Here is a 19,455-nt window from a genome sequence, read left to right as displayed (position 1 = left end):
GCCTTTTCCAGCCCCTGCCCTCCCCCTCCCATTTGTTGGTGATGCTTGCTATGCATGTCTTTCCATGACAGTCCATCTGGTGTCTTTTCCTTACTGAGCTTCTGTTGCCTGAGGCATTCACTGAGCAGGTTGTCCCTGGGTGATATCTTGTTGATGTATTTTTGGAGGCCTGTTGTTTTCTCCTGGATAGTGCATGTAGTTAAGCCCACCCAATTTCCGCTTTGTGTTCTCCCTCAACTCTCCAGTAGTAGACATGATGATGTTAGCATCACTATCTTAAGCCACCACTAACAAGTCTTTATATCTCTATTGCAAGATTTCTTAGAAGAAATGACTTGATGACAGATGACTTCAAATTAAAAGTCACTGGAAATTGCCACGTTCGTGACTTGCATATACCCAAGTATATGCAATGCTAGCATGCATCTAGCTGGCCTCACTAAAAAGTCATATACACAAACTTATAATTCATACACTGTTTACCTAATTTGAATCTAAATGCTTACCCTCAAATTAAATCTAAAAGTATGCAGCTCCAGCACATCTGGTTAATTTCATTTTAAATCCATTGTGGTGGTGTTTAGAGCTAAAAAGGTGAGAATTTTGTCCATGTCACATGAGCGAAGAGACAAAGAATTTATGCATGTGCTGAGCTCATTCACATATGATTATTATCAGACAGATAATGTTAGATGGAATAAGAACTCCACTTTTGTTTCAAGTTCAGTGTACTTTATTTTCTTGCGTTCACCTTCCTCCACCGTTACAACACCCAACAACTGCTCTTCTTCAGTCTCTTTTACATAAATCAGGGGTGTCAAACATACGGCCCATGGGCATGAGATGATTTTGTAAAGTTAAAAAATAAAAATAAAAATGTAATGTCGGACCAATTAATCAGCCAAAATCAAAACATACAAATTTGTAAATTCACAAGCAGTCCTCAGATGAGCAAAGCAACTTGTACGGGGAATCGTCCTGGATGTCATTATTTTACACACAAATAAAAGTTACGGTTTGTTTAATTTTTATTATCATTATTATTTGTTTAAAATTATAGACCAACATAAACATGTTAATGTACGTTTGATGACGTAATTGCGGGCATGTCTCAGTTCTCCTATCTGCTGCTCATTCTAGTTGTGTACATTGATGCTTGCAGTGTGCTTTTAGCTTAGCTGGTGTGTTGGCTGTGGGACATACCTGTGAAGTTTGAATCCATGCATTGGATCATCACGGGAGTTACTGTAATTCTTTTGGGTCGCGCACTGTCCAAATTCTTTTGGCTCACGCGCAGTACCAACACCAGGACATACAAGTGCACCGAGAGGACTCGATAGCCATGGGAAGTACCGAGATGTATGGCACGGGCTTCTGCTAACTGTCTCCAGTTGCATGTTGTCACACGTTGTGGCACGCACGCGCGAACACTATCCCGTGTGGTGTCGCGAGCCCGGCGTTGACGGTGGGCGGACCCCCCAAAACGGCGCGTAACGTCTTTGCATTATGTTTACAACATCCAGGGAATGAAGCGTCTCTGAGTGCGACTTTGCTAGCTCTCTGTAAACACGGAAGTAGCGTGAAAAGTGATGCTACTGAAACGTAAACAAAACAAGTAGAGCACGGAGCAGAACTCTTGCTATTCTTATAAAAACCATAAAGCCTCACTCGCAACCGATTCACAGCCACGCGATATCCGGTCCACAGCTTTACAAGCAATGTATCTAAGGATTCCCGGCGGATTTTGTATCGATTGACGAGTCTGCTACCGATACGGTCGTTTAGCTCCCCTTGACGAACGATGATCCGGTCGAATCGTTTTTTTGTCCCACCCCTAATATTACGTTTTTTTTTTGTTTGTTTAATTTTATGAGCATACAGATGGCTTTGATGCAGCCTCTGAACTGAAGAGAATTGTTGAAGCAATTGTAATTATTACAAAAACGGCCAGCAGGTGGCAGCAGAGTATAAGATCAAGCAGGGCCATGTTGCAACAAGCTCTTTTTGCCAGCGTTTTCACCAGGAATGTGAATAATGATGACACTTGGCTATATTCTTAATTGCTGCAAAACGTAAACAGACAGAAATATACTTTTTTTTTTTTTTTATCCTGATGAAATAAGACACTAATCATTTTTCTGGTGAGTTCCATGTTTTTATGACAATAGAACACTATTCCGTGGGCCTTGCAAAAATCAGTCAAAATCCAGTAAAACAGCCGGGAGCGAAGGGAGTTAACTGCACCACACATTCTGAGAACAATTTAGCACAGTTATTTTTTGATGACAGTTGAGCTCCATAATTTAGGACTGGCCCACAAATAGCGAAAATCTGCCTATAATTTGACGGTAATTGTTTTTAAGTTATATATCATTATTCTACCGATCCGGCCCACTTGGTAACATATTTTCCTCCATGCGACCCCTGATTTAACATGAGTTTGACACCCCTGACATAAAAGAAACAATACTGCCCCCTTGTGGTATGACATGTGAAGGTGATTAAATTGAACAACAATCTCAGTCTCTTCGGAAAAACAATATACACAATATACACAATAATAAATGTGGCATATGTAAATACTGAACTGTAAAAACATTCAGCAAAAAATTGGTTGTTCATTCAACTTTCCTTGCACTTCATAGAGATCCCTGAGCAACATGGCTGAAGATGCTCCTTTCTTAAGCCTGGTTTATACTTCTGTGTTTGCTCTTGCGTTAATGACCTGTGTAGATCACATGATCTACGCGCGTCATGAATTTGAAGTGCCGCGTAGCTCGTGGCCTGGTGCGGCGCACACATGGCCAATTCTTGCACGCCGTAGATGGCGGGACGTAGCATTGGTCCGTTCGATGGCATACTCGGCTTTTTTCTTTTTTCCCTCTCCCTGCCCCCCACCCAGATATTTTCCGTGAAGCCAACTATGTTTGTCAGCGCAGGCGGCACAACTCCACTTCCAGCCCCGGAGACCACGGTTGTACGTGTGGTTATGTGTGTGTGACGAGATGGAAAGGGGGAGAAAAAAAAACAAACTGTGTTTGCTTGGCACAGAGCTGTTGTGTTTTGGCGAGTTCGCGGCCAACACTGTTGCAAATTGGCATTAAATAATAGCCATGGTGATAAGCCAACTCTCCCCTGGCTTTGTTTCTTGTTCCTGAATTGAATTGAACTTCCTGAATTCGTCATAAAATGCAGAGGAATCTCCACTATGTGGCGTCCCAACCTTAGCGACACCCCGACTTGGAGTGAACTGCGGCAGAACCCGATGTGTATTGTGATATGTATTGTGCACAAGTATGAAGGCAAACGCACAAGCGGAGCTCCACTGTAACACCTACGTAACCTGGCGCAGAAGTATAACGAGGCCTTTAGTGAGACAGTCAGCCAGTTGATCCTTGGTGTCTGACCACACAGTACCTTACCTTTTTAGCCCTTTTGGTTTCAGTGAGCTCTTTAATAGAGCTGATTTTAAAGCGAAGCCTTTTCTTCAGAAACAAATGTAGTGGGGGGAGAGGAGGGGGGGGGGGGTAGTTGGGCTGAAGGAAATGCAGACCTATTGGCTTTCTCCTTAGTTTTTACCCAGCACAAAGTTTGCAAATACTGAGAGGGTTTTGTAATCTTTACTGGACAAAAATTAGAAGTAATGGCTATATTTCCAATGAGCAAATGCACCCGTTAATGGAGGTCCTCCTGCTTCTTCCATTGTTTACGTCGTGACGAGGTAGGTATTTTGGCCAGACTCCTAGCGCTCACCGCTCACACATGTTGGTACACGTGACCCGGCGTTGCATCTTCCGCTGAGAAAACGTGACGTGCGATGTGTCGTCACTCCCAAAAGCAAGTGAAACTTTTTCTCCTTGAAATTATCTTCGAAATGGACAACAAAATTCTGCATTCTACATACATGAGGTAATAAAACAAAAGTAATGTAGCGATTATTGGCCTTGTCACCCTCCATTTTTTTTTCCTCCTTTGGAAATACTGTACTCTGGGAAACGTGTGTGTGTTCAGTAAGCCGTGGTTCCTCCACATAGCAAAGACTCACTCGGGAGTACAAAAATATTTGAACTCAATTCCAACAAAGGACCAAATCCCACTATCACGGGCACAGGAGACTCCTGTGGAGATCTGAAAGCATTTGGTCAGGCCAGACCAGCATTTATGACTGGTTATCAGGTACCAGAACTGCCTTATCATTTGGGTCCAGTGCATCTTCATTTCCTTTGTTAGACATCCCTTGGAGCTACCAAAGGGCAAGAGCGACCCCAAATGGTTGACCGTTGAAATTAAACTCAAGAAATCTGGCCACTCACAATTAATCCAAATTCCACATAATTCTTGATAGACGACTGACTGTTTGTATCTCAACGACATCCAGTGTTTACTTTGTTTACAAAGTGTTAAAGTTGTTTGTCTATCTCAAATGAATGAATGTGTGTAACTTCTGCAGTTAGCTAGTTTAGCCGATTAGAAGATGTTTCGCGGATTGAACAACTTGATGATAGCATTAAGGTTTGAAACGTGCTTAGAATGATATGTGTTTCTTTTGTGAAGCCTTGACATGTCAATTCTTGCAAAATTTCAAACTTTTTGTGTCCAAAAGTTTGGCTTCAAAGCCAATCCTGCTTCTGGCTCACGGAGGGGGTGGAGCCACTTGTTGCGCCCGTTTAAAAGCCAGCGCACAAAGAACTTTGTCCTCTTCCTGCCTCCCTTCCATGCCTCCTCTTCCTGCGCACAAAGAACTTCTCTCTCCTCCTGGCGCCATCTTCCTCCCCACGGACGCTTTCTCTACCTCCCACTGGCAGAGCAATCATGTGGCCTTTTGTTCTTTTGAACCAAGGACTGACAAACTGCCCCGAACAGCGTGTGCCCAAGCTTGCACGACGCAAAGAAACCACCCAACTTGTGGCCGTCTTCTGGAACTCAGTCATCTGCACCGTGCGCCCGACCGCCACCCGGTCCCACATCTTTCCTGATGCACTTCAGGAGTGCACTGACAGCCACGGGCCGGTGTCATCATCTCGCGCGCGTGAGACTTCACGCCAGCTCCACATCAGGCCCTCGTCAGGCCATCCAGCTCCTTCCATGACGTGCCTTGCCAACTTGGTCACGGAACCAGCTCACCAACCAGCTCACCATCTGATGATCTGCTTCGGCACACCACTCTCCAGCCGTGCGATCACCTGCCTCCACCTGAGGACCTGCTGAGACTGCTCCGCTAAGACCCGCACCGCCTACTCATTGTTTCAGCTGTGGACCTACAGAGACTCTCCAGCCGTGCGCTCACCTGCCTCCAACTGGATTAGTGTTTTCATGAGGACACCATCGAGTTTTGCTCCCTCCGTGCGCCCGAATCATAAAGTAAGTTGCTTTCTATTGCCAATCCGACCAACCACTGGCGCAACTTTTGTCAACTACAAAGGTTTGACATGTCAAACGATTCCATCCTTTTCCCATTCACCTTTTTTATTATCTTTTATCTTAGTTCGTTAGGTTGCATGCTTTCTTTTTAACATTTTATTTCCGTCTTTAACAGGTTAGGCTGAGTAATACTATATGTGTGTGATTACCAAATAAATTTGTTGTCTAGAAATTCCATCTTCATTTGAATCATTGTGTTTTTGAGTGGATTATTAATTCTTTTACTAAAGCAGAGAACTCCGCAATTAAACATAGTAGCGACTTCAGATTATGAATACTTGTTAAAAGAGGAATTTTAGCCAAGCAAAATCACGTGGTGCCCCTAGAGGTTGCTGAGGTAATTTCAACTCCACTCAGTACCGTCCAAAATTATTAATTTGTCAAAAGACGACCCAATTATCGCTACAGTAATGTACAGCCACTTAGGAAAGTAACTTTAATCCAATTACTGGTTTGAAAAAAAAAAATTTGTTAGATTGCTCATTATTGAAAGAAAGTAATCAGATTAAAATAACGTGTTACTTAGTAACGTGTTAGTGACAGCACTGATTATCAGTAACACAGATTATTGGTAAGGTTGCTCAGTACTACCAGCATAGAGATCAGACTAGAGAATAATGTTGAGAGAAAAACTGCATTGTCAATTCCCTCAGACATTGCGAGTGTTTCACCTGCAATTGTACTCCTGACAATTCTCTTGATTTTTTTTGACTGCCAAGAAATAGGAGAAAACATCCCGTTTTCACCCATCTAAACAGTTAAGTGGCCACCTTGAGTACCTATATCTGAGAGATATGTAAAAGATGCATCAGTAAATGTAACCAATTTTAGGCTATCATCTTTCCCAAAGTGTCGAAAGTTCAATTCATCTGTCTTGGTTTTGATTTTAGACACCACTCTATTTACGTCATGAATGGTCTACTCTGTATGGTAGCACATTTGAGATTTGATTACAGATTACTGGCATCAAACATGGCATCAGGTCTGCTTTGTCTATAGCAACCCATAAAGGTTGATCTTTGATATGAGCTGATCCCTCTCTTCCTCAGTAATAGGTGAAGCTTGCTCAACCGGCCCTAGCACATGACCTAGCACATGCCCTTTTCACAAGATGTGCCCAAAGTGCCCCTTTGTCCAACCATTTATTTATTTATTTATTTATTTTGGTGCGTGTAATACAAACGTAGTTGCCTTTCAAAACTAAATTCCAACTTTCAAAAAATAATTATGATTAGGCCTACTAGAATTAATCGGGAGGGGTGGGGGGAGACGCACATCGCTCGGAATCCTGCGTCCACTGGTCCACTAAATAACGTTTACAAGTGAGTGGCAAGCTTTTGTTTTGATTAGTCAAGCCACACAGCACGGACAAATTGTAGCAATACACAGGATGCAGTTAACAGACCCACGCAGTCACACAAACACAACAACTTTGGAGCATAAAATTATTTATCACTAAAGCACAGTTGTAGTGCAATGTAAGTTGAATTCTCTTTTTTTTTTAATTGCTAAGTTTGTTACTGTTAATAACTGTCACTAAGTTCTAATTAAAAAACAGCACTTTACACATCCTTTTGGATTGATATTTTGCTTAGTTTTTCACTGAACCCGTTTCTCTATATTATCAACATATCTCAACTCAACCTTATTTATAAAGCACTTTAAAAAAATCCATTGCTGCATACAAAGTGCTGTGCATGGAATAGAAATCAGTCTTGCAGTAGAGACAAGTGAAAGAAAATAACACAAAATAAAAATAATTCTAGTAAATATAAGTAGATACGTATACAAGCAAAAACAATTCTAACAAGATGTAGGTAAGTGAATAAGTAAACATAATAAGTATAAATAAAATACCACAAAATACAGAAGGCACCATAAAACACTGAAATGATGCGAAATCTCATGCTGAGTCAAAGACCAAAGAATAGAGATGTCTGGCAAAAATTATAAGAAATGTTGTCCATATCCAAAAAGCAAATAACAGCAAAAAGCAAATAATAGCAACTGCTAGCCAATCCCAGATAGAATGGGCTGTGTCACAGAGTCATTCATTTGGACATAGTTGTTTACAGAAGTGACGAGTGGTTTTATTGCAAATCAACTTTTGAGTTGAGTTGATTGAGTCCTCAGATGTCCTCAACAGAAGCTGTTCAGCATACCCCATTCGGTAAAGCATATACTACTTTTACTTTGCACTGCTCCCTACTAAGTACTGTATATCAGGTGTGTACTTTGGACAATAAACATTGTAAGTTGTGGTCATATGTAAAGTTCATCATGAATTTTGGATTGGCAGCTACAATTCAGCCAACTCAAGATTAAAGAGGGTTGTCATTACAGCCTTACAGAACTATAGCATGATGTGTTATATTGTAAATTATGTTTCTGTATACGTTTCAAACTCTTCTTCCATATGTAACAGATGCCAGCTTGAGCTGTATATGTTTAATATAACTTCCCTTCTCTGAGCTTTCACAGGGTCTTTTGCCCTTTTGCTGACTTTTAACTCATCAAAGTCAGTGCGCTCCACTTCCAAGATGATGCCGCAGTTCGAACCCAGAGTGGGTCGACCATGCTCGAATTCCATCAGTTATACATGTGCCCCTTTTTTTTTAATTTGAGCACCTGCCCCTTCAAAGGTCACTCCACGCCCCTGCCTACCACTATATGCCGCTGGTATAGATACAACAACAACAAAAACTAATAATTTGGGTAATTTAGTGGTAAAACAGCCGCCCCCCATGTGTTGAAGCTAGCTCTCCGAGCAGTCGACCCTGGTTTGATTCCCGTGCCCAGCGCTCCTTTTCATCGTGTCATCTCCTCTCTCTCCCCGATTGCTGTTTACCCTCCAACTGTCCTTTCCATTAATTAAAATGGCAGCATGCCCGTGTACATTACCTTAATTTTTAACCTAACGATGCAAGACATTGTTTTTTTTGTACGTCAATGAGTACAGAACCGAACTGAAAACCGTGACCACAAAATCGATAAACGAATCATAGATTTTGTGATAAGTTGCAAAAATGACAACAGTAGTCCTAAGGCTAATAAAACTCTTATTTCATGCACCTTGGAGGGAAGACAGTCTGATGATTCTGTATGCAAATCTATAGTTTCGTATACTGTACGTACTGGTCATTAATATTATATAGGGCTGCCAAAGTTAAAGCTTTAATAGATTAATTAATCCTAGAAAATTGACGCATTAATCACGTATTAACGCATATTAATCGCACTATTTTTTTGGACCGCACTTGGGCCTTAAACGTAACCACGGATGGTTACATTGAAGGCTGCGCAGGTCAGTGATTAGGTCAATGCACGGCATTTCCTACGCCTGTTGTTCCAAAATGAGCTCCAGTTGACTCCAGTTGGTGTGCTCGGTGGTAAATTTCGCTTTAAAAAACACTCCGACGGGACTTTCGATAAAGCAAAAGTAATTTGCATTTAATTAATTAATAATTGCTGAATTGCACCCAATTGATATGATGCTGTTACATTTTGAGCAATACACGCATGCATGAAATTGCGTACATGCATTTAATCAATGTTTGCAAATGACATTCAGATAATAAAATGTGTTAATGTCAAAATATTACGGTATTTTGTATTTATTTCATATTACGCGAATACGCAGGCAATTTAGCTGATTAATCGTGATTAATCAAAATTAAAAAGTGTGATTAATCAAATAAAAATTTTTAATCGTTTGACAGCACTAATATTATACTTCCTACTTATCTATCTATATATTGAAGAGCCCTGACTAGCAACAACAAATGTGAGTTTGCAGTTGAGGCCCAAAATTAACATTATACTTTTTAAAGTGTAAAGATGTCGGATTTTTTTACCGCTTGTGTTTAAATTTTGTATGTTCTAATTATAACCATACAAATCACATTGTCATATGTTTTTTTCTAAATAAATTAAAAATAATATGGTATAGACAAAGCTGAGGTCAATATGTTGGTTTGGCCCTCGGCAAGTGTTTCAGTTTCATGCGGCCCTTAAAATTAATTGCCCACCCCTGTTAACTGCATTGACATTGACATACAGACCTGTCAAAGCTGATCTTAATGGAACGTCCTGACTCAGCTTCTATGACCCACTCACAACTAAGTGAGTCTTTGTAGTAGCCAGGCCATCCAGGGGATAGGATGACTCCAGACGGGCCAGAGTAGTGACCCCCACAGGGAGCTGGTTGAGGGGGGAAAAGTGAAATAATTGAAAGGGGGGGGAAAAAGTTGTGTTTTTTCGTAAGCACTGAAACTTAGTTCTATCTTATTTGTGTACCTTCACATTTTGGAATGAGGCCGCTCCACATCACCTTGCCTTCCTCTAAATGGCATGTAATGGTGTCAGCCCCTTGTGTCTTGATGAAGCCCTCTTCACAGACCACAGAAATGGAGCCGCCCAGTTGGAAACTGTCCCCGAAGCGCCTGGCATTCAGTGGTATGCCAGGGTCAGGGCACTCATTACGCCCAAAAGCTTGTAATGAGGAGAAAGACAACACAATCTGGTGACAGGCACTCTTGTTTTCATGAGAAATGGCTTCTTTGAGGTGTGTAGAGATAAGGTAAATAGATGTAGCTGTCTGCAACACAGCAAGGAACCTTAAACAGCTTGTTCTTTGTACACCTAATGTTGACAAAAGCTGCTGAGTCTTGTCTCTTTGCCAGTAGACAAAAAAATGTGTTATAGCACATATAAATGAGGCATAAAAGCTGAGCACAGTATGATGCTTTTTGCGGGTTTACTCAAACTCTGTGCCTGGAAGAGGATTACATAAATATATTTTATCAAAAAAAATTGTTACTTTTGCCTGACATTCTGAACAAATACATATGCTACTGAACACCAAACATGAACATAACAGAACCAAACTTGCAAAGACTTAGTTTGCTTTTAAACACTCCAGTAATTTAAAAATTGGCCCAGTTGGAAGTAATAAAAGACAGCTCGGGTATGAGTATTTATGGGTTCATGACATAGCTGTTTTGAACGGACTGTGCAAATGGCCACTCACTGCTATACGTGATGTTGAACCCTCGTCCTGACATGGAGTGATCAGCTTGAAACTCGAGCTGTAGGATGTTACTGTTGGATGTCAGGTGGGAGGGAACTTCTGCCCCAGAGAAACGACCCAAAATGGTCGCTCCTGATTGGTCGCCATCCTTGATGGTGAGGAAGTCATATGGTGGTTCAAGGTCAAAGTCATTAAATGCCAGGTGGATTCTGGAGCCAGGCTCTGAGATGATCAACCATACACAATTGAGGTTGTTCCCATAGCCTTCTGGATAGTCAGGGGAGAGCACAGTCCCCATGGGAGCCGTGAAGTTGGAAAAACAGGGAACTGAATGAGAAAGGCAACATATTGATTAATAACTCATTTAAAAAAAAAAAAAAACATCCCAGGCAGGGCAATTTGTATTAACAGCAACAAGATGACTCTGTCCAGTCTCGCAAACTAAGATCAGAACAGGACATTGTATGAGTGTTATGACTAGCTGAGAGAACAAAATACTGGTCCTATGGGTCTCAAAGCATTGGAGAATCATCAGGCCTGATTTGCAAAAATGTAGTCTGAGAAACATTATGTTCACAGGACTGGAGTCATGCAGTGTCCCAACGGACACAGTTAACTACAACAGAAAAACAGGACTAGAATTTAGTAAGTGAATTGGGTTAGTTATAATGAAACACAGAGTTGAGATTTGGCTGGTCTTTGAGAACTACATCGCATATGTCCTACATCTGGAGCATATGCATAGTGTCCGCTGGCCTTATTTTTCTCCCTGCAAGGCAGCAAATTCCTGTAGCATTCCTTTGTCCTTTGACATTCGGTGTATTACTGTTTACATACAAAGCGCTGCATTGCCATTTTACTGCATTGTAATTAATCCTCCAATAGCCTAATGTCATTGTGAACTTTCCAAGCACATAAGTAATTGCTTCATTTGTCCACATAAAATGAAATGCACATAAAACTCACATATGCAGATGGGAATATTTGCAGACCACTGATTGTTGTTCTGGCAGGTTATCATCCTCTCTCCAATGAGTTCAAATCCAAACTGGCACTCAAATCGCAGAACATTTCCATTTAAAAAGCCATTTCCCTCTTGGTAGCCGTAGAGTGGCGTACCAGGATCACCACAACTCTCTTTGTCAATTTCTATGGGTAAGGGTAGAGGCAGGAATGGAAATAGAGGAGATGAAAAATAGCGGATCGAGTAAAGCCAAATACAGAAGCTGAATGTATGTTCAATATCTCCTATTTACATAATCAGTAAATCCAGGACAGGGGAGTGGGAGGCTAACAGAATGACGGACAGCGGTGACTGACTGCGTAATGGAGGCAGCCATTGATCACGGCCATGCATACAGATAGCAGTGTCAACATTAAACTCTTTGTACCTTTATAGTTGATCTTGAAGCCAATTGAGCCCACACTTTCATCAGACTGCAGATGAAGCCACATCTGATAGGACATGCTCACAATCAAATCTGGGACAAAGCTCCCAGTTAGTCTACAGAAGCAAAAGAGGTATTAAAACACACAAACACCGACTGAGACAATCTTGTGACGTATAATGCAATGAGTGAAGTAATCTGATATTAAATAAAGCAGTGTTTAAACAAAATATTTTAAAATACATTTAAGTAAGAGTCAAATCAGTTGTACAGTAGCATTTGCTGTACCAAAGACACCATAGCAGAAATGATGACATGCATCTCCTGAATTTTTATGACCACTACTTACACTTGTATTATTGTTTTAGAATCCCCTACTTCTCCTCCATCACCAATCGTGAGCGAATCATACCCAATCTCCAAGTCAAATTCTTCAAAGTTGATCTGAATAACCTAAAGAGAGGACAACTTTACATTTTTATTAACCATAAAAACACAGGAATATACAGTACTTTAAACCAGGGGTGTCCAAACTTTTTAACTCATTCACTGCCATTGACGGAAAAATACGTCAATGATGTATTTTTTTCTGGGCTGGCAGTGAATGTATTAATTTGAGGGCCACATAATGTTATGAAGAGTAATTGTGTTTAGTCCTAAAAATTGTACAAATAATTTATTTGTGCTTTTGCATATTTAGAAAAATGCTACACTATATAAACCAATTTATTTGTAATATGGCAGTAGGGTTATTAGAGTTTTGGAATTTTTAATTAGGGCCCGAGCAGCGACCGTTGTGAGGTCCCTATTGTTTTTGTAAAAATTCTTCTCCTTCTTCTTCTTCTTCTTCTTTATTCTCCGCAAACGATCGCGATTTTGGGGACCTAAACATTCACGAAAACTCACCGAACTTTGCACACTCCTCAGGCCCGGCGAAAAATTTGATATTCTGACATTGTCATAACAACGTTAGTCTATAGCACCCCCTAGCGTAGAAAAATAAAAACCAAGCCCGGCACATTTGAGCGAGAGCAACGAAAATTGGCAGGCACGTGTAGCACCCCGAGAGGCACAAAAAAGTCTATTGGGACCATGTAACTAAAATGTACAGGAAATGAGCTATGAATTTTTTTATGTCCAATTTTGGCACATTCACTGTGGTCATGCTTTTTCCCCCTTTGCAAACATTTTTCATCCAATTGACTTCAAACTTGGTATTTATCATCTCAAGACCTGAGAGAACAACTGGGAAAAAAATCTTGCCTTTTCGAAATACTATATGACGGGGGCGGGGCATCAAATATTGCCTTCAAAATTTCATTTGTCCAGAAAGAGCAAATGCTTAATAACTCCCATGTTCAAGCTCCAAAAAATCTCAAACTTCTCAGGCAACGTAATAGTCACGGCCTGAAAACATCTATATCATAAAATTCTGTTATAATTATAGCGCCACCTAGTGGTAACAATAAATGTCATACTTTACGTTTTTAGCTACTGTGCTGAGCTCGTTGAAGGGATCCAGTTGAAAATTGGTCAGAAAAGCCTTAAGATGTTGATCATGCCCCACACCGAATATTGTAACTTTTGGCGAAAGGGCGTGGCCGCTACGGTGCCGCAAATTCTGAAGATTTTTCGTGACAATAAAAGCTGCATTAACTTGACCGAGATGATCCTATCTTCTCAAAATTTCACACATTTGATGAGAGTCCAGCCCTAAAGACATCTACGAACTTATATTTCATCTTACTGTTGGGCCACCTAGTGGCATTTTTTTTTCTTCCGAATTTTCTTCTACGTTTTTGTCCAAACACGTTAACTGAACCTACCTCATATTTGCTCAGATGAGGGTTTCGGCGTTCATGATGTCACAACACGAAGTTTGTGAGTTTAAGCGAATTGCTGTGGGCGAGGCTAAGCGCTGTTCGCCAAGAAAACAACGCCGGTTTTGAGGGTCTAAACATGCACAGAAACTCATGAAACTTGGCACACACATCTGGCCTGGTAAAATGAGCAATATTTTATTGTTGATTGTGCTATTTTTACAAAAATGACTCAATAGCGCCCCCTAGAAATTTTTAACGACGCAGCCCCGGTTGTACGTTTAAGCAAGAACGACGAATATTTTTAGGTGTATGAGGGAGCCCAAGACCTACAAAAAAAAGTGTCTTGGACCCATATGCTAAAATGAACAGGAAGTGAGCTCCGAATTTTTGAATGTCCCATTTTTGACGATTTTTGCACATTTACAGAGGGCATACTTTTGCCCACTTCTCCAACACGTTTCATCCGACTGAGTTAAGACTTGACCTGCACCATGTCAAGACCTGAGCCAATGATAGGGGGAAAAATCTTGACTTTTGGAAATACTATATGAAGAGGGCAGGGCATCAAAATTTGTGTTTTGCACTGAAAAAGGATATGCTTAATAACTCACCGGTACATGCTCCAAAAAATCCCAAACTTGACATGTATGTTTATAATCAAGGCCTGGAGCTATCTGTATGACAAAATTCAGTTATATATGCAGCGCCACCTAGCCCTTGAGGCATGAAAAAAAAATACCCCACTTACGGTATTTTTACAAAAATTGTAAACTCATTCTCAGTGTGATAACTAAGTCATTTATGAATATTCTTTTACTTTCCACCACTCAAAATGTTCACTGGCATCAGACCTATCCAAACATACGTATATTTTATTTAGTTTTATTTATTTTTGATAGCCTCTATGGACGTTAAAAGCAGTATCGTGAATGAAGGATATGCTTAATAACTCCCCGGTACATGTTTAAAAAAATCCCAAACTTGACATGTATATTTATAGTCAAGGCGTGAAGGTATCTCTATGACAAAATTCAGTTATAAATACAGCGCCACCTAGTCCTTGAGGCATAAAAAAAACAAAAAAAAAAAAAAAAAAACACTTACTGTATTTTGTACAAAATTTGTGAAGTCATTGTAAGTGTAATAACTAAGTCATTTATGAATATTCCTTTACTTTTTCCACTACTCAAGATGTTCACTGGTATCAGACCGATGCAAACATATGTAATTTTTTTATTTTGTTTTATTTATTTTTGATCGCGTCTATGGACAATAAAAGCAACATCGTGCAATGAGTACGAGCGATGATGGGTATATATACTTTTGCAAAAAATACCAATCAGGTCAACTCATTCCCTAAAAATAAAAAAGGACGCTAATTTTTGCAGATCTTAACAATCACCAAAACCCATTGAACTTGACACACACATCACGCCTGGCAAAAAAAAATCCACATGTAAAGGTTTATCATGCCATGTTAAAAGAAATTTTGCTCCTAATGTGCCAGTACCCCAATGTGCGAGTACCCCAAAGTGCAAGTACCCCAACGTGCAAATACCCCAATGTGGGCCGGGCTGCGAGGGCCCTTTATAGCTGCTCGCAGCTCTAGTTTTAGTTAGTTTTTCATTAGTTTTCAGGGTGGTTCTGTTAGTTTTTATTAGTTTAGTTCTTTAAAAAAATGCTTAGTTTTAGTTTAGTTTGCTAGTTTCAGTATTAGTATTAGTATTTTTTTAAAACGTGTATTACTTGTGCACAATATTTAAAAAACACCATGGGCGTGTCATCTGATGGTGCTTTTCTCTTGGCTGCTGCTAAATGACGTCACTTCTGTGTGACATACTTTCAATCGTCATTATTCTGGTTTATATCAAAATAAATCTACTAAAAATCACATTTAAAATAATCTCCAAAGGCTCATGCATTAAATTAATTACCAAAGACTAAAACGAAGGACATGTTTTCTATAATTATAGTTAGTTTTAGTTAGTTTTGAAAACATGAAATGTAGTTTCAGTTTTCGTTTTTTAAAAAGCATTTTCATTTTAAGCATATTGCCACGGAAAAATGGACGGCGGGCCGCAAATGGCCCCCGGGCTGTAGTTTGGACAACACTGACTTAAACCCTTCTCTTCCGAATTTATATTTGGTCAAAATCAGTGTGCAGTACTAAGTTATGTATTTGAAATTTTCTGATATTTTTGAGATGTCTCACACGTACAGCCAAGCGTTAGTATGACAGTGTAGCTTGAAGGCATTGCAACGCCTGAGCTGTCTGAACTTAAGTGCGTTGAAAACAGCATCAAAATTGAATTTTCACCAATAACTTGCTCCAATTTCTGATCTGCAAACTGGTCAATTTCAAGCGAGCAAACATAACCACCAAGGGGGTTCTCCACTGCACACTGACGGAACTCTGTGATGGATAACGATAAAAATTAATGACTATTCTAAATATGATGCGTTATAATGCGTTAATGGGTCGATGGGGCCAAGTCTCGAATAAGCCTCAGCTTCTACCCATCAGCCCTTCTTTCGGATGTCAATGTTACAAATGATGTGATGTGATTGATGTAAGCTGTAATATGTCCGAAAGGAAAAAATGAATAAACCAAACCAAACTCATGATACGCAATGGGGCATAAAACATGATAATATACCCCAGAGTATAGTATACCCCAGAAATTAGGAGAGCATAATACCTTTTAAAACTAATCATGCAAGCAGTGTACTAAATGATTTACATGTTTTATTGACTACCAACCATCTAAGTCAGGGGTGTCAAACCTACGGCCCGCGGGCCGGATCGGGCCTGCAAAGGGGTTTAACCCGACCCGCGAGATGATTTTGTAAATAAAAAATATTTTGTAAGGTCGGACCAATTAATCAGCTGGCCACAATCAAAACATATAAATTTGTAATTTCACAAGCAGTTCTCAGATGAGCAAAGCAACTTGTACGGGGAATCATCCTGAATGTCACTATTTCACACATAAATTAAAGTTACGGTTTGTTTATTTATTTATTTATTAAATCATAGACCGACATAAACATGTTAAATACGACACAAATTAATTACTGGTAACACAATAGATATGACAAGGATTAACATCCTTATAACGTCATTAACTCATTTGCTCCCTAAAACGTATAAATACCTTCTATTTTAAATATTAACAGTGTCCCAAAGACGTATTTATATGTTTGTTTGTTTTTTGTTTTTTATGCTAGAGCATACCGAAGGCTTTGATGCAGCCTCTGAACTGAAGAGGACTGTTGAAGCAATGGTAGTTATTTTAAAAAAAAAACGGCCAGCAGGTGGCAGCAAAGTATGGGATCAACCAGGGCCCTGTTGCAATAAGCCGTTTCCCCCACAGTTTTAAACAGATTTGTGAATCATGGTAAAACTTAGCTATATTCTAATACTAATTGCTGCAAAACGGAAACAGATAAATATGTACTTTTTGATCCTGATGAAAGAAGAGACTCTAATCTTTCTTTTGGTAGGTTCCATGTTCTTATAACAATAGAACACAATATTCTGTGGCCTTGCAAAAATCAGTCAAAATCCAGTAAAACAGCAGGGAGCGAAGGGAACTGCTTCAGTGAAAATGGTGGCGAGTGAATGAGTTAACTGCGCCACACAATGCATTCTGGGAACAATATAGGCTATATATGCAAAACAGGTAGATTTAACATATCCAGAACACATACAGGCAAAGTGTTGCTGTGTTCCATTTGCATTCAAGTTTTTTCTGTTTTTTTTTTGTGGAGCAATATGATTACAGTTGAGCTCCGTAATTTAGGGCTAGCCCACAAATGCCGAAAATCTGCGTATAATTGGCGGCAAAAGTTATATACCATTATTTTACCGATCGGGCCCACTTGGTAATATATTTTCCTCCGTGCGGCCCCTGAGCTAATATGAGTTTGACACCCCTGATCTAAGTTATATGAATTAATTCCAGAGCGTGTCGTTTCTGTACATTGCATTCAGAATGAGTGCATCTCGAAAAGGCTTTTCTGTGCCTAACAGAGGCATGTCTCACAATACTTTGAAACCAAAACCATCTGCTAGTTTCTTCGCAGCAAATAAAGTCAGGCTTGCCTCTAAATACTTAAATCAACAACAGTAATACCCCGTGAGTCAAATCACATCGAATCTTTGAGTGCTAATCGCATAAGCCTTTAACAAACAGTCCATGCCAATGTTGAATGCACACGCACTCGCGCGCACACACACACAGGGCTGCAAACAAATGATAACAAATCTCAACAGAAGTTCATATTTCTTCATATTATTTTGAGCACAAATGACATACTTATTGAAGACATGAAAAATTTAGGTCCAACATAATTATTTTGCCCATCAAAATTCATAATTAACTTTTTTGTCCCCAGCTGTCACAGATATAATTTTTTCATTAACCAATTGTACATGTGCTCCACTGCAGAAACATTTAAATCTAAAAGCTTCATTATCTCAGTACAATTTCAAATAAAAGCTTCATTATCTCAGTTCAACGTCCGTGCAGTGATTCGTTGATGACAGACATATGATGGTCACTTGATCATTCTTATCAGTCCGCTCTCCAGCCATGGGGAGAAAAAAACATTCTTCACAGTATCCATTCATAACACAATGCAGGCATAAGCATAATTACCATAATAACACTAATGGATCAACTTTCTTCTGCCAAGCTTGTTTTCCTCGAGGGATACATGGTGGCACACTGCTATCGTGCTTGCCAGTCCTAGCAAGTTATGAATGTGCCTCTTCTGCTAATAAACAATCACAAAGTGAGCTGATATCCATGTGTGCATTACAAACTGGACACAATACCAATTGTGAGCCTGATCTGATATAAGAGAACAGTAATGGCCATAGGAAAACAGCTTTGGCCTCTTCACTTTGGGGACAAGTGGGTCTCGTTCAATCATTATTTCTCTCAATTTGTGTTACCCCTGACAACTGAGCAGAATTGCTGAACTTCCAATAGCCATGGGCAAAAATGGTACTCCAGCTCCAATACAATGCACTCTAGCTATGTACATTAATTGACAGCTGTAATGAAAGGCAAAACAAACATATTCATTGTAACCTTTTACCCCCTTGGAACACCCTTGGAAAACAGATGCATGCATAAAAATGCATCCAGTGAAGAAGTATTTAACTCTTTGACTGCCAAACATTATCCAAAAAACAACCCCAACAGTGCCAGCCGATTTCGAGCATTTTCACTCATCTTTCAACAAAATATTGTGCGTGAACTACGTGAACACAAAAAAAGTATGTTTAACTTTCTACCTTATTCCGTTCTTTAATAATCACCATTCGAAAATAGGTAATTTCAGTGACGTAAGCGAAAATAGAAAAACTTTGACAATATTTTTTTTTGTTTATTGACGCTGTGTGAATTAAATTTAATGTGACAAAGGCTTTGATCATTCACGTCATTGTTTCATTGTAATTTCATATACAGTGAGCCCTTTGAAAAGATACAATGCTGCCATCTGCTGGCCATAGTTAGTGGCTGTTTTGGGATTTCACAACCCCAATGACAAGGCAGTGCTGCACAAGACATTGCACTGCCCATTGAGAAAAAAAAACAAACAAAAAAAAAAAAAAAACAGTAAACGTCAATTAACGTTTATGGCAGCATTCATTGGGATTTTAGCATACGTCAAACGTTTTTGGCGGTCAAAGAGTTTAAAGGAGCCCTGGCTGTCATGACAAGTTTGCTCTATATTATTTATTTGGTTGCTACTAACATAACTATGAGATGCGTTATTCAAA

The 19,455-nt window shown here is 39.7% G+C and overlaps 1 protein-coding gene across 5 annotated transcripts in view; it reads right to left on the bottom strand.

Annotated features, from left to right (window-relative positions):
• The window catches only part of LOC144021954 (CUB and sushi domain-containing protein 3-like), a 1,200,535-nt gene that overhangs the window by 893,936 nt on the left and 287,144 nt on the right, over window positions 1-19,455 (bottom strand). For all 5 annotated transcript variants that reach the window (XM_077526258.1, XM_077526261.1, XM_077526260.1 and 2 more), the window contains exons 11-16: window positions 12,188-12,291; window positions 11,842-11,954; window positions 11,417-11,599; window positions 10,451-10,777; window positions 9,718-9,912; window positions 9,483-9,621 (exon numbers count right to left, since the gene is read on the bottom strand). In XM_077526258.1, the coding sequence (XP_077382384.1) occupies window positions 9,483-9,621; window positions 9,718-9,912; window positions 10,451-10,777; window positions 11,417-11,599; window positions 11,842-11,954; window positions 12,188-12,291 (1,061 nt within the window). The remainder of the gene's footprint in view (window positions 1-9,482; window positions 9,622-9,717; window positions 9,913-10,450; window positions 10,778-11,416; window positions 11,600-11,841; window positions 11,955-12,187; window positions 12,292-19,455) is intronic.

This window comes from Festucalex cinctus, chromosome 7 (assembly GCF_051991245.1).
Source record: "Festucalex cinctus isolate MCC-2025b chromosome 7, RoL_Fcin_1.0, whole genome shotgun sequence".
NCBI lineage: Eukaryota > Metazoa > Chordata > Actinopteri > Syngnathiformes > Syngnathidae > Festucalex > Festucalex cinctus.
This window is presented reverse-complemented; position numbering and strand designations above follow the sequence as displayed.